At 40.9% G+C, this 16,614-nt stretch overlaps 1 protein-coding gene across 1 annotated transcript in view; it reads right to left on the bottom strand.

Moving 5' to 3' along the window:
• Positions 1-16,326, bottom strand: part of LOC125761860 (neurogenic locus protein delta) — a 37,153-nt gene extending 20,827 nt beyond the window's left edge. Inside the window, exons 1-2 of the mRNA XM_049423411.1 lie at positions 14,143-16,326; positions 856-1,161 (exon numbers count right to left, since the gene is read on the bottom strand). Of these exons, the coding sequence (XP_049279368.1) occupies positions 856-1,161; positions 14,143-14,202 (366 nt within the window). The 5' untranslated portion in view covers positions 14,203-16,326. The remainder of the gene's footprint in view (positions 1-855; positions 1,162-14,142) is intronic.
• Between the last annotated feature and the right edge of the window lie 288 nt (positions 16,327-16,614).

Consider the following 16,614-nt stretch of genomic DNA (forward strand, 5'->3'; position numbering starts at 1 on the left):
ATATCAGGAGCGGTTTCCATGATGTCAACCATCTTTTCATACTGTATTCTAGTCGTTCTTGTTTCCGACTGGTCCCTGAAAGCCACCAAACAAGAAATAAATTTAAAATATATTACAACTGATTTCCTAAACAACCTTTATGATACTTACATATTTTTTTGGTTTTTATTTCGAAAATTAACTCTTTTTTCACACCACAAGCTGTACTTTCCGTTGCTTTCGGCTGACGGAAAATTTTCTGTCTAACGGGTTTTCCGTTTGGCACAGGTAATGCAAATTTTTTACTTTCCGTTTAACATCAAGTTATCATTGATTTTTGAAACGTCTGAATGTGCCAAACGGAGAGCCAAACGGAAAGTCATAATACCAACATGACAATTTCGTGACGTTTGAGAAGACGTTTGATACTGAGAATGAGCACTTATGTATGCAAACCGATAATACATACCATACGTATGGTGAAACAGATTGAAGGTGCTTCGGGTAGGAAGCAAAAAAAAAGCAAACAGCTAGGAAACAGCCGTACCACACATCCGGCTCGGTTCTTTGTATTGGAGAGGAAGCAGCTGGTTGTGTTTCTTCCTTACTTATATTGACCAACAAAAAACATACACACGCACACAACACATGCACACAGGTATAGTTTTACATTTTTTATCACGATTTTTGCGTATCTGCTTTTTTCTGGTTGCATTACATTTACAATTCTTCCGAAATTGTATCGAAAAGAAAACACACTAAGGGCAACTTTATGGGAGGTTTTGTTTTGTAATAACATCACGAAAGTTTCAAAAAGTTTTAAGTATATAAATTTTAAGAATTTTCGATTAATATAACTGTAGTGCAATTACTTACCGGCCAACCAAACTCGAACGGAAACCGTAACGGATTTTCGAAACCTTCCGTTGTGCCAGTGATCGCTGTAAAGTTCAGTGTCGTCCCTTCCAGTACGGGCGTTATGACGTCACCGAATGTGCAGGGTGAGGTTGTATCGATTGTGGCCTGGTAATGCTTCAGGCATGCTCGGAACCTTGTTTTACAGGTTCCGATGCAACGACCGAGCGCATCCGCCTTCCCGGAGCAGCACCTTTCATTGTGGTCGATACTTTTTTCGTTTTGAAAGTAGCGTAGCTCCAGCTCAAACAGTCCCGAACCGGCAACCTGCACGATGGCAAATGAAAGAAAGAGGAAAGACAAGGATATAATTAAAAGCCAAAATTTCAGCAGAGGATATTATTCATGATGCACTAGCATCATGTGAATCATGTACGCGTAGTCGTCTTCAATTGGTCGGCCTACAGTAAAACGGAATGGAAAGGAGAGTATGTAAAGCAAAAAAAATAAAAGGTCGTAATTTATGTTAGTAATCGTGAAGCCAACCCCGAAAGCAGCAGCAGCAGCAGCAGCTCTGCCACGAGAAACAGCAGCAACAGCAGTCAAATGCCACACATTAGCTTTGTACGATGCATTTGCACATGTTGCAATGGCATATACATACATACACACACGCTCCATCTTCCAGCGGGAAATATAATGATGCGCACCGAAGCGCCACACCTTGAAGCCACGCGAACCAGCCTTCTACTACTGATTTAGCGGTATGTACCGTATAAAGAAAGGTAGAGAAAGAGAACACCTATGTACAGAATCCGGGGTTTCTAACATTCATCACGTAAGTATACTCGAACCTTTCAGTTAAGGGCGAGGTTTCCTTTCTCAATTTTAAACATCTTCCCTCTTCCCTTACTGCGTACAGATGGACCCAGCCGCAGACTGCGACTGAACGCGGTTTTAATTCATAAAAAGTGTGAGAAGATTTCATCCTAAGTTTTGCTTAAAATAGAACACTTCGAACGGTTTAAACAACTGCCCAGTAAATGTTTAGTAAAAGTCAAAGAGGTGGTGATCGTTGGGAATAAATAAATAGTGATATTAGATTAGGACCGTCTCTTTTCATCAAGCACTGAACTTGAAAAATAGACAGAAACAAAGAAATGGTAGGTCAATAAGCCAGGAAGAGAACTTTGGTGAATACATTAGTGATTGGAACTCCGGAGTGTATTCATGAATCCACTCCGATTCCGACGTATAAAAAACCGAGTATGCTCCGAAGTAACTACTCCGGAATAATCCGGATTTAGTAACTCCGAAGATTACTCTGGAGTTGACTCCGAATTACTCCGGAATTAGTACCGGAATACTCCGCAGTTAGTACCGGAATACTCTGGAGTTCACTCCAAATTGTTCCGGAGTTAGTACCGGAATACTCCGGAGTTAGCTCCGGATTACTCCGACTCCGAGAAAATTGAAGATTTATATATGATACTAATAAAATCATCCCACCTTTCTGGTATTCTTGCAAAAATGTGGCAAAATTTTTACCATTCATAATAATATAATAATAAATAATAATAATAATAAGTCTAAATTTATTCAAAAAAATGTATTAGTTTTCATATTTTTGATAATTTTAGTACATCTCTTAAGTTAACTATACGGCGCTTTAACAGTACAACATCAAGTACACTGCACCAGTACATTTCTTTGGTTAACCGTACCAAACACAGTTAACCCCTAATAACGAGTATCTCTTCTTCCTAAACAAAAATCAAAAACCAATTGTTATACGAATACACCTATTCTTCAAAATTTCGCTGTAAACCTGTGTCTGTGTTGCTAGCAAGTCTTTGGTACACGTACTGCAACTCCAGTACATAACAATCCAATTAATTAAAATAGTGTACTTTACCTATTTTATGACCCACACACACACACACACACACACGCACATTTAAATGTTGAGCAAAATCATAGTCCACCCAACAACACCGAACCTTTTTGGTTTTCAAACCATAGCACGGAGGAGCACATGATTAAGAAAGTTAAGGAAACAACGTTACCCGTAACTTAAGATGGTCCAGTGTAAATAAATGCAATGCTATGCCGTCGTACAAATAGAAAGCAAAGGATGAGCCGACAAATTACGGCCATGATAGAAGCACTAAACACTTTAAAGTGAAGTTGTAATGATAAGAATCGAAATAAACTTTACTGCAGTTTCATCGTGCCCGCGAGTATAAACGCAAGTAATAAAACTACCAAATTAAAAGAAAAACTTAACCAAGTGGAATTGTTTCATAAAGAAAAAAGGAAATTAAATATAAGATCAACCTTAGAGTCACTAACAAGAGGAGCTCGTAACATCCAACAAATCTCAGCCGCTTGTGCGAACGAAACCATCAAAATGAAAGAGAAAATTTTACGTCTTTTTAATGTTGCTTGTGGTTATGTGTTTTCCTACCAAACGCTAAACTGCTGCTTCATACGGTACAGCGATATAAGAAAAAATGGAAAATTATTTCTTCCACAAACACTATCGTCAACAAAAAAACTCTAACAAGATCGAATTTACACAAAAAATATGTTACTTTTATATTTTTGTACAGATATTCTGATATATTGTGGTTTCTATCTTCATTAATAAATACACTAACTTTAGATAATGTTAAAAAAACACACATACAGACAAAAATATACAACATGATTTAAAGAGCGCAACATAATTTACGAATTGGTTGACGATCAAAAACCACAAATTTATTGCCTGATTTCAGCAAACAGACAAATATAAAATAAACTCATCATTCTGTAAACGAACGGTTTTTCTTCTTCCCTCTCGTGTTTCGGTTAGAAAAAGGACACGAAAACAGTCCGGACCGGAAGCGACAGATTTCCTCTGCTTCCTCATCGTGCGAACGGTTCCCGTACGTGTGTGTTACTCGATGTTGTTTTTTTATCCCCTCTTCAATCCACAACGGATACCTGCAGGATCGTGAATCCTAAATAAAAACGTGTATGCATCTGGTAGGGAACTAAATCACCATCAGCAGCAGCTTCACAGCAACATCCGCCATCCGGTGCAAAACAAGCAACCGGAAGTGAACCAAACACAAAAAAACACACACAACAAGCGGTACACTAAGCGAAGAAAATGCCAACAAGACGAAACGGCAAACAACAGTTGGTGCGCACCGCACCGGTTGAATTAAGTGTTTGAGAACAAAAAAAACATTTTTGATGAGATTTCACCATCAAGGATATTCAATACGGGCGGCTAAATCGAATGTTCAGTGTTAATTTTTTTTATTAATGTGATTTTCGTTTGAAAATTAATTCCTTTTACCATCCAAAAAAACGTGTTTTTTGCCATTTTAAAATGTCCTAATTAATTAAAATTAAATTAAAAAATTAAATTAAAAGTATGTGTTTAGAGAGCGTACTTTCGATGGCATTTTTATAATAACACTGCAATAATGCTATGAATAAATTCAGTACAATTAACCAAAGCACTAACGCATACGTTGGCCTATTACCTACCCATCCCATTTCCCAGGTAGGTGTGTTTAGCGGTGCAATCACACACCGAAACGCCTTTTTCGCCCTACACCTTCTAATTTAGCTAATGTAGTCATTGTGGTATGGCGCAACGATACCCTCCGGATGTAAGCATTAACCAACAAATACTGCGATCATTCAATGAAAAGGTAAAGAAAACAATATCTCATCATCAAGAACTCGTCGGTTGATCCTGATTTTCAATCTGTGGAATTCACATAAAGGCGCTCTTTCTTCTTCGCAAACCACCATCCTTTACGCCCCCCCCCCCCCCACCGCCCACCCGGTGAGCACGACAACACGAAGGGAAGGAAGATAATTTACTTAGGTAAACACGATACATGGGCGAAATAGAGATGAAACGATCGGTATCAAAAGATAGAACGATTGTTGCTTAGGTGGGAATGTATGTTTTTACTAAAGCAAGATTTGTTGATAGGCCTCCATCCTCATGGCGGGTGGCGCAGCACATGGACACAGGGAAAAAGCAAACGCTCAAAAAGAACCGAATAGCTGTGGAACAAAATCTGACGAACGAATGATCGAGCGAACGGTAAGAAAGGTTTGCTTCTTCAGTAGCCAAAGACTCATCTCCGTGCTTCTCACAGCATCATCATACAACAGATTTAAGCCGGAGTTTTGGGGTTGGAAGTGGTGGAGGGAAAAGTGATTGGAGGCGGATTTTTCTCCCTCTTTTTTCATGCCTTAATCATCTCTCACTAGAAGTGTAAACACACAAAAAAGAAACAAGCAAGCAATAATATCTACCACAGGTAACAACCATAGGGCCTAGCGTGAAAAGAAAACAAGAATGAAAAAAATTAACACTAACAGTTGATTTTTCTTGATCCACATCGTTCGCCCACCCAGCATAAATGATCACATGTTCTTCGCCTTCGCTTCATTTCTTTCCACCTATTCTCTCACATTTCTCCTACCAAACCGCTGATCCCCCCCCCCGGATCCATGCTTGTCAATCTTTTTTTCCCTCTCTCTCTCTCTCCGTCCGATCGTTGTCTGATGAGTTTACCGATCAAATTTACCGGTTCAACACAAGTCGGTTAACAAACCTCTTCATTTCAATAGGCGCATTAATGGCAATTCCATCAATAGTCCAAAACCATCACTCTGGTGTTCTCACTTCTTTTCCTTCCTCTTCCTTCCCTCTACACACACCTTCACCGACCTATGAATATCACCCCCGAAAGGAAAGGATTGGATGCGGGAAGCTCCGAAACTCGCCCCCTGTCATCCTACACACACACACACACCGTTGGCCGATCCACCTGCCCCTCTACCCCTTAGTTCTCCACCACAGTAAAAAAAACCTCTCAAAAGCTGCGCGTCTACTTAAGGGCTGGAAGCAAGCGGGTTAGTCATTCATTGGTGTTTTCATTTTATTTTAAATGCGATTGTGTACGCTTGTTTCACGGTTTTTTTGTTTTGTTTTGTTATTTTGTTGGATGGTAGCGGCGGCGCAACAGGCAGATTTTCACAAGTTGCCCTCCAAACTTTCCCCACGATGATGGTGTTCCTTCAGTTTTGTTAATCGAACTGCTGTTCGCCGCCGAAGAGCTAAATTGCGTGTACCAAGGGAGTATGCAGCATACAAAATCACTTCCCCAAACACATTCGGTTTCGCTCTTTCACGTGTGTTTATTTGCACACATACATACTCACTGTTTGTGTGTGTGTGTGGGGTTTTTTTTGTTATGTATTTTCTCCCCCACTTTCCACTCCCTTTCCACTTTGCCAGCAGCGCAACTGGAACTTTAGATACCATCTTCCCTTAATACAATCAATTTTGTCGATCGCAATCAACGATCAGCTTAGCTTGGACCATTCCATCGTTGCCACCGTTGCCACCTCCGCACCCTCATAGGATTGTGGAACACTTAACACACAGCTCTAAGTTCTTGGGTCCTACACACGTAAATACAATCGAGAAACAGCGAAACACTACCGACTAACCACATCCTCGCCGGCCCAAAGGCAGTTCTTGCACCGTCACCCGACACATCTTTTCGCGCTTCCAACCCCTTCGCTAAAGAAGAAAGGAGCCACACAACAATCAACTAAAGTGTTGTACACATCGCTCTACCATTAACAACCACTCAATGAAGGAAAGGCTGAGCTTTTATAAGGTGCTGGTGCTGGTTAAATGTGACTGTGATTTTTTTTTTCTCACTCCCTTTCAAGTGACCATCAATGCTTGATCAATTTCGTTCTATTAATCTGTACTTGAATAACTACCTATTCTCTACGATTTCTACACGCTACTGTTTGGTTGTGTGCTTTTTTTTATCTTCTGCTATATTCATCGCGGATTGTTGTAGGATTTCATCCGTCTTGATGTCTGGATATTATTATTTATGTGTTTGTTTTTTTATGCTCACAGAAATAAAAGCAACGTAAAGGATCCATTTGATAGGACTTTTTTGATTGTTACTTACATGATTGTTTTATTTATTTGTTATATTCTTATTGTTGCTTGTGGCATTTTAATTTCAGTACTTTTTATTTTTTTGTCATTATGCCACCACCACGATAATATTGGCCAAACACATTGATAAAGACGAGTTAATTTGCAACTCGCAATTTTTCGCAGAGAAATCTTTAATTCTCTCCTCTTCATTTACCGACTTACTCAAGGTGCTTGACATAACTTTAAAAAAAAACTTAGCGGATGGGGGATGGTCTTTCCCTACTAAGGCAGACCGGTTCAGATGGAGATTGGTACCGGTGCAAAATAGTGAGGTTTTCACGATACGCCACGAAAATTCAACTTCCTGGTCTCTCCTGGACATTAGTCGTGCATACCTCTAAATATGTGAACTGGGAACTATGGCCATATTTGGCTTTTTATGTTCATTGGTGCAGAAAAAATATTACATAGTTTTGTTCCTTTAGGTTGGTATTTGCTATGACATTTCAACTGTTTGAAATTGTTGGAAGTTTATATGAACCTTTAACTTAACATTCAAATTTCAAAGAAATTCTATCGGAAAATACTATTCCTTTAAAATCGTTCAACACCAGACACCAAATTCGAACTGGTTTAAATAATATCCTCAGAAGTTGGTGGAAATAAACAGACAAACTAAAGTGGCTTCTTCAAACATTTTAAAATTACTTTTATTTGTATGAATGAAATTGAAGTAAACCCTCTACGAAATCGAAATCTCTATTTATTTCATGATTTTTTTTGTATGGAAAACCAAAAACTATTCTCATATAATGACGATATCCTTAGGTCAAGTAAAAATCAATTCAGGATTTTAGGACCTCTTGCAAACGCTTTGACCTGATAGTTCTCTATCATGTACTTTATAAGCAGAGGATCAAGTATAGGTCAATCGTGCACCCAAAACCTCAAATAGTTTTTTTTTTTATAAATAACATCTTTGTCAATCACAACAAGAAAATTAATTCACAAAATCTCAATTGGCATTTATATACATATATGGTGTGTGATCACCGAACTTGGCTCCTGAAGATCCTCATTCGATCTACAACAAAAACCTTCCATTTTCGCTTTAATAGCTTTAAGGGTTTTGGTATGCGCCGTTTGGGTTTGTGTTTGCAGAACTTTGCTACATTTACATTTTATGTGGCAATACAACCTCAAGACAGGTCTTGGCTTCCTATGTTCCTATGTGCAAATAAATTACATACACATCATCGGGTAGTGTTTATGATAAGTTACAACAAAGAATCCCGTATTTCAGGCTCATATTGTGAAACGGGTTTTTACATAGATTTTTATGGTAGTAACGTAATGTTCATATGGTGCAACCGTACCTATTAAACCCCTAATCTGCATTCCTTGCATTTTGGACAAATGTTAAATATTTAAAATGTTATTCCTCTATAATTAACGGCTCAAAGTGTCAAGTTTTTTTTACACAGACGATTATAGCAATACTCAATCCATACGATTAAGTCCTGTACTAACAATACTTTCCGTCAGAGAAATTAGGCAGCAAATTCTACAGCCACTGATCATTACCATTCAATGCAATATGCACCTCACGATATAACAAAGCTAATCACGCAAATTTTTATCTATTCAAAAACAAATACAAACTTCGAACCAAGTACTATAAAGAGTTTATAGCAAAACGGCAAATAAAACCATTGCTTCGAATCGAATCGACCCAAGGACGCGCAACAAATACTTATTATAAATGGCAACGGACAATTATACGGCAGGTTGGCGCGTTTAGAAGCGTTAGCTTAACATAAGCGATGGCATAGACGTTTTAAGTGGGAATCATCGCCATGCCATACTTGCTGCACAAGTTAAACGGATACATTTAAACGATGATTCATTCCAAGCGAACGAGTGGCAACGGAATCCAATCCGGTACCGGTCGAAGAAGAACCGGTCTTTACTTGGGGTCGCCTAGCGAATATTTGTGTGTTTGTTGGGAATTGAAAGCTCTCACATTCAATTTCCATACACAGAATCCTTTCATTCGTAGTTCGTAGGTTCCATCAAAACCTAATTCGCCGGGCCATAGCGCATTGCAGTGCACACACACCCTTCGCACAATTTCATTTCCCCCGCCACCACCTCCCACTTTCCCACACTTAACTGCTATCTGTCGTCCATTCCTCCACCTCCTCATTTCTCATCTATTGCTTCTTTCATATGCAATCTACACTAGTACGACGCGACATTGACGAAGGCAAAGGGTGGGTGGGTTAGTGCGCCAGCGAAATGAATAGATGGCAATAGAATATTAGAAATTCCATCACCACCAACACTTACTTTTTTTTTAACTCATTACTTACTCGGTGCGGGTGTGCGTGCCTGTATGTGTATATATAAAAGCATTTATAGCTTTGATATTACATAGCATTTGTTTTAATGTCGTCATAAGCTTCTTCTTTCGCTCGCTTCGCTCATTCGCACGCCACCTGCCACCCATCGCCAACAACCGGGATTCCTCCCTCCGCCCCAAACGAACCCCCCCCCCCCCCCCCCCCACTCTCTACCCTAACCTTCATCGAGATTCTACAAAATTCAACACTCGTTTGCGTTTTACCCGATCGCTCATTCGTTCGTCTTCTTTTGCCTTGCTGCGTTTTATCCATTCCTTCGTTGCAGGCGACCTGGAGCTGATGCTATTTTTATTATTGCCCTTGCTGCTGCTGCTGCTGTTGCTGCTATTCTCGATGGCTTTTGCCGGTTTATTCGTTCATTCGCTCGCTCATCCGCTCGTTCGAACCGTGGGAAACAATTCATCCGTTTCATGAGCCTCCCACCTTGTCCCACTCCTTGCGATCCCTTGGCGCACATCTACAGCTACACGACCTGACCACCTCGCGCTCGTTCCTACTTCTTCTTCTCCCTCTTTCGCACTTCATTCGCTTACACTTCCTTCACTCACGCGTTCCACTAACACTAACACGCACACCGACACGATCGTTCGGCTCTCCCTTCACCTGGCGGCGCATTTCCGCCTGCTTCGTCGTCTTCGTCTACTTCCAACGCCACGGTCTACCTGTACGGACGAAAACACGCGCTGCTTTTTCCACACTCAAAAACCAATACGTCGCGTTTTCCGCCCCATTCCCATTTGCTTATTCTAGCGATTTTTTGCTCGTTCGTTCATCTGGCCAAGATCGCGTGCGATCACGTGTGTGCATCTTCATGCCGTAGTCCGTTCTCCTCTTGCACGAGTATCTTATTCTTCGCCTTCCGAACCTGTGTAGTGGTGCACCATGCGGTTGCTAAAGATCAGTTCTTATGGTTCCCTTTTAATTTTCGTTTGCTTTTGTTTTTTTTTTCTTTCTTTTCCTTTCGGAACCTTTCTTTCCCTTTTTGACCGTTTAGTACCGTCTCCTTCATCCACATCTTTTGCACGCTGTGTGCTGACTCTGATCAGCGACTGATTACTTCCCTACGCGAACCATACCCCAAACCAACACGCACACATTAACTATCATGCCAGGCCATGCTGCTATAAGCGTATACATCTTTCTTTTGACAGCCAAATACATCATGGTCATCTTCGATTGTGAGCGCATGAAAAGCTCCACCGCGTAGTAGAGAATCAGAAAGTTAAGATACCTACTTCGATCGCTTTGAATGTTTTTTTTGCAAGCATAAGTTTGTGTACGTTTTCATTCTTGTTTGCTTACATACTTTCTATGGTCGCTGTTTCATTTTTGCACATGACACACTGAAACAGCACACATACACACAACACGCAGCACAACATTCCCTTGCTGCTGCGCTCCTCGCTGCCCGGGTGAATAGCTGCTGCTGCTCCTACTGCATCGATCTGGTGAGATGCTCCAGGTGCAGCGAGAGCAATACATCAGTGCCGAAAAAAAAACTCGCACACACCAAATAATGAAAGAATGGGAATCTAAAAAAAACCGGGCCATACAACAGAAAGGAGACGAAAATAACGAAACAAAAAAAATATCCAATTCTGTTTGCCGCTGTTGCTACTCAAGATTTTCCCATCCATTAAAAGTTCAACGGTTGTACATGGATGCAACAAAGGAAGCATGAGAGGATTTTTAAAACGTGTACCGAATCTGATGGTGAGTAACACAAACAAAAGAGCAAAAAAAAAAAACACTTTTAGCCAGGCAGATTCGCAATCATGTTGCCATAGTTCGATGGTTTGACACTATGGACCCAGCGACTGGTTCTAAGTAAATACCTCCGATTGCGGCTCTCAAAGCGAATGTCTTGTTCGGCGAGAACATCTGACAGCTTTTCCTGAATTATTTTCACTATATTCCTTGTAACCATCACATTCCACAGATTTGCTCACAAAAAAAAACAAATCACAAGAGAAGCAGCAATAAGAATGTTTTTGCTTACTGCTTATAAAACAAATTCGTAGCTTCGAAAGGTTTTACTGTTGAGCAAACCACTTTTAGTGACATTCTTCTCATCGGCTCATTCTCATCTTCCCATCGGAACAGCGTTCGTGCTCTAAGCGGGATTTGGGCAGGTAAATCATAGCTACTTTATTTAAAAATTGATTTCCATTAGTATCACAATGGGCGACAATTTTTGATAATTTTCACATCGCATCTTTTGGTGGTTTCTTTCTTCGTAGAACCTTCCATTTCCTGCCACTCACGACCTCTGTTCCAAATGAGATATTCTATAATTGCTACTCATTGGAAGGAAGAAAATTGTTACTGTACTTGGGGTTAAGGCTTGATAACAAGTTTTTTTCCTTCAGATTTTGTGTGTCATTCTTTCAAAATATTTGGCTCCGATGTTTAATAAGTACCAATTTACCGGCCACAAATAAATTCATCTAGGTAACAGAATTCATTTCCGATGGTTTTGTATCTCGACATACGGTGCCTAACACATAGAAGAGGTCGTGAGTTCTGATCTGATCTCATCAGAAGAACCATACTTCATGCAGCAATTCTCACTACCTGTGGTGCCTCAGTATCGTTTCTGAACCCAGCGACATCTGCGGAATTATATTTAAGGCTTTAGAACTATCTCACCATACCCAGCATCGGTTGAGTTTTAAGATCTCTTTTCTTCATTTCTAGCATAAGCTTCTGGCCATATTTCAACCCGAGTTCCAGAAAATATCAGCTCATCCCTTTTTTAGATTTCCGAAACATTGACGAACAGCTCAAGAAAAGGAAAAAGAAACATTCGTACCCCTGAAAAGTCCTTGGTACGGGCATCCGACCATTCCATGGTGCAGGTAGATGGCAAAACATTTTTCTAGCAAATCGCCTAGCAACGAACAATAATGGAAGGATGCACTATTGCCGATCATTTATATGTATAAACATGCAGATCCTTTTCGCTTAAGTGCCAAGTAGAACTGCATCGCACAGAAGCGAAAATATCAAATGACTTCCTCTATTTTAGCACTCAACAACCTCAGGATGTCTTGGTATAAGCCATTTTTGTCTTGCTTCGTTATGCTTTATCCGTAGAATAGCCTGTTTAGTTTGCCTACCGGAAATCAAATACCGAGCATTTTTGTATTGAAGAACGATGCTGCTACCAGAATACCATCGGACGGAATTGCAACACTTTTCCAAGGATCGAGCTAGTTTGTTGCAAAATGTGGATTACGATATTTTTTTCTGTTGGAATGTCAGAAAGTATCTTAAGCTGTAAACATTATGTACTATGCAGTTTAACTAGTATCTGACCAGAGAAACGAATGTTAAACAAGCGTGTTAAACATATGCAACTAGTGTTCTCAGCTCATTATGTATATCCACATGCGAAATCTTGCTTTTACCGCCTGTTTACTTGACTTGCATGAATGCTTGTTGCATGCTCGCTAGAAACTATTCGATTAGCAGATGTGTTCACCCTTGTCCAAACGAACCCGAAAGGACATGCTTGAAACGTGTTGCTTCGAAAATGTGGGCTAATGCTTTAGCCTTGTATTAACCCTCCTTATCTAACATATTTAAGTAGAACTATAATTCAAACGATAGCTTCCAAAGTGCTCGTTTATACAGGCTAGCTATTGAATTATCAATAGAAAATTATTTGAATCAAAATATGATGAGGGTTTAGAGATTTTAAAAGTTTCAATGAATAGCTAAAACTTTACATTTTATATGAGACTACAATGTTTATGTTGTTGGTTGGTCGTGTTGTACATAATAAAAAAAACGCACGCTTACTGTGATTGAGAACAATATAACAATTGTGTTTTGTTTTTGGTCATTGTAAGAAATTTCCTTTTTTTTAGCAACCGAAAAAAACGCCAGCAGGCGACTTATGTGCCTCTCCATACACAACATACATTCGATGAGGAGAGAAATCCCGCTGGCAAGCATCATGCGCCTTGATGTGTACGTGTGTGTGTAGTATGTACGACATTTGCCATCGTGCACATACACATACACCACTATACATACCGGCTCGCTTGTTTTCAGATCGGAACGCACACAGCTTTGGAAGACGACGACAGTTGTTACCTATACCATTCGACCCAACAGCCAGGTGGCATCGTTTCAACTCTCTAGGCGAGAGGTGAACGCTGACATACTAAAGTGTACAACTTTTTCTACAAGAGACGAGGTGAAGGAATATAAGGGGAAAGGCAAAAAACGCGATGGAAAGGAAACATAAAAAACGCGTATAAATACATTTGTGAATGATGATGATGCAAAGGGTGAACTAACAACAGAAGAAGAAAAAAAACTGCACCTTTCGCATGGAATGGTAGTTTTTGGTGGAGGGTAACAAAAAAGAGGAAGAATAACGAGCAAACCAACGGTGAAGCAGAGGTATCAAAAGAGAAATGGCAAAGATGCTTTCCTTAGTACGTGAAAATTAAAGGTAGATCATTTTGGGCGAATTTAAGTGTGCCCGTCCGCGTTCAACACTCTTGATGGATGCACATAGCGTGAATCGTGCATTTCCTTCGCAGCATTACTATTCTTTTTCTTCTCGTTTCAGGTTTCTTCTTCCCGAGGAGAGAGCGAGAGAATCTTCTGCTTTTATGTAGTTCCTCTACCACATTCACCCATGTTGCTTTTATTTCCTCTACCTTTCTGGATGTAATCGCCCAATCATTCAATCCTTGTTATTTTCCATTTTTTTTCATCATTTTATTTCCATCCAGACAACAACGATCCCATCTCATGCCGGCTAGGCGGCAGTCTATTTTGCAAATGCGAAGGTTTATGATGAAACGACGACTTAAGGAAAGGTGGGTTAGTGTAGCACTCTTTGGCGAGAAAATTATATTATCACACAATTAGTAAACTTACCTCGAGCAGCAGAAATTGTGACGACACATAAATGCAGGCTAAAATGTAAATCCAATTCATTGTATGTGCCTTAGCTTAAAGCCACGGCGTGAGCGCGAGCTTTGACGGGAATCGTGGGGAATGCGAATTAAATTCCAATAGGCGGCCGAAACCCTCAACGAACGAACAACGGCGGGTTGGCGCGCACGGTGGCGGCAGAAAGTAAAAATGAAAATACACAAAACCCAAAGACGGAAAAAATGCGAGCAATGGTTCGCCTTTCCGTTTCCCCGCGTCACTTGTTCCACCCCGCGCCGAAACCGCTTACTTCCTTCGCACGATCCAATCGGTCGTCTCTCGGCGGGAGGATCGATTGCCGTTGCCGCTGCGTTCCAGTGCGGGTCACCCTCGTCACCTTCCCTTCCTTCCTCGCACACACACACACACGCGCGCACACACTACACTCTCTTCACTCACTTACGCACACTCACTTTGCAGCTCTTTACAACTGCTGCTTCTGCTGCTTTTGCTGTTGCTGCTGCTCGTGCTTCTCCATACTGCACAAAACAGCCAAGAGAAATACCAAAAAAAAGCGACGAACACGTTTTAGCTGTAGCACTTTTTTTTCTCCTTAGCTTGTTTCGCTTTGGCCCCACAAGCGGCTCTCTGAGGCACTCGGCGTTTCTTTTCCGTGCGTCTGCGCCTACTTTACGTTTTCGCTTTAACAACAAAATACAATGCCGCGCGCGCACTTTAGTAAATTTCACCCAAAATTTTCACACGAACATCTTCATTACATCGTGGCGTAGGAGGAAAAAGGGAACGCCACGCCGCGAACACAAACGATGCTTTTTCTCAACGACGCAATGGAGACGGAGCGGGTGTACGGCTTCGGAAAGCAGTTATCCAGTTTACCGCTAGGCCTGGTTAAAGGACCACTGAAAAAAGCTACCCCGAAATTGGCCACAAGCGATGTAGTAAAATGGGAAATTGGTGGGCTCCCCCTTCCTACGTCGGTCGTCGGTTAACGCATTGACTCTCTAACGATGGCGGTTATTGTGATGCACACGCATATGCACTTTCAAATTGCACCGGGCTGAGTACGAAAACCACGTTGTTTTCATTGACGACCCTTCACTTTCTCGCTTCACTCCCAGTAACTAGCACCGCAAAACTCGCTAATAATGGCCGCACTGCTCAACCGAATTTACCGTTTTTTTTTGGTTACCTTACGCGTTACGCTAACTCGTCGTTTGAAGGGATTGGTTTTGTGCACTTTAAATTCACTGTAATTCACCGAGAAGCTAGATGCTGTACGCGTAACGCAACGGAATATGGCCGAGCGGTGGATATCAGCATCTAACAGACGCGCACACTTTCATCAACAGATTCACGATGCATTGCAACAGAGTTTAACGATGATTGGAGACGTATCCAAAAAGCAATAATCATCACCAACGGGGCAACGAGCACACTGCACTAAGCAAGTCCGTAAGAATTTCACTAAATTCGGTACTCATTCGGTAACTGAAGAGTCAGCTTCATCCTTGATTTTCACGCGAACACAGAAATTATGCACCACAATATGGAACACTTCAGCTACACTGTGTGACAGCGTCAGGTATGGTATTTTTCATCTTCGTGAAGCTTCTCTGTGCAGCTGGAAAACGGAAGGCAACATTTGTCTACGCTAACGAATCACTTGCGGCGCTATCTGTCTAAAAAACATTTCGGCCTGCAGCTGCTAGCACACGCGATACGGATGGATCTCGTTTCGTGCGCGATCGCTCGTAGCGGTACAGGTGAAGTAATTTAAACTTGACGAGCGCAGTGTCGACAGACCGGCAGTATACTTTCCACTTCGCTCACTCTTGCACCGTTACGACAGCTGACTGCATGCCAGAACGGGACAACACGTTCAGCATCCTACCTGAGCAGTACAATAATATTTAAATCTAGGACATTTATTTCCAAACAAGACTGTTCAACCTTGTTCGCATACGGATCACACTTTTAAATGTTTTTAGCTCCAGCTTACAGATGTTAAATATTTGGATAATAAACGATTTTACAGATATTACGATCGAATAGCTGTTTGCTTCCTAGAAAATGACCGAAATGCACTAACATGTTAGCCCATAGTTTGGAACTAATAAAAATTTGCGAGAAACAACCAACATTTAGAAAGAGATGCGCATAGGGCTCGCATTTGCCGAAGCTTGACATTTGCTTGACGAAACTAACGTCAACGCGAGTCGCACTTAACGAAACATGCTTTTCTCTGTTTAGCAGACGAGTCGGTTGCTGAAGAGTTTCGGCGCCAAAATACGTGCCGAAATAATTTACATTTTCATAACAAGGCAAGAAAGTGAATTGAAACGCTTTTCAACAAGTACGATTATGGTAAACTTAATTAAGTGTAGCTACTTTACCAATTGGTTAGTTAATTCGCTAGAAAAACAAGAACACTGAACTCTTCCTTGTTTTCCAATT

Source organism: Anopheles funestus, chromosome 2RL (genome assembly GCF_943734845.2).
Source record: "Anopheles funestus chromosome 2RL, idAnoFuneDA-416_04, whole genome shotgun sequence".
In the NCBI taxonomy this organism is placed as follows: Eukaryota; Metazoa; Arthropoda; class Insecta; order Diptera; family Culicidae; genus Anopheles; species Anopheles funestus.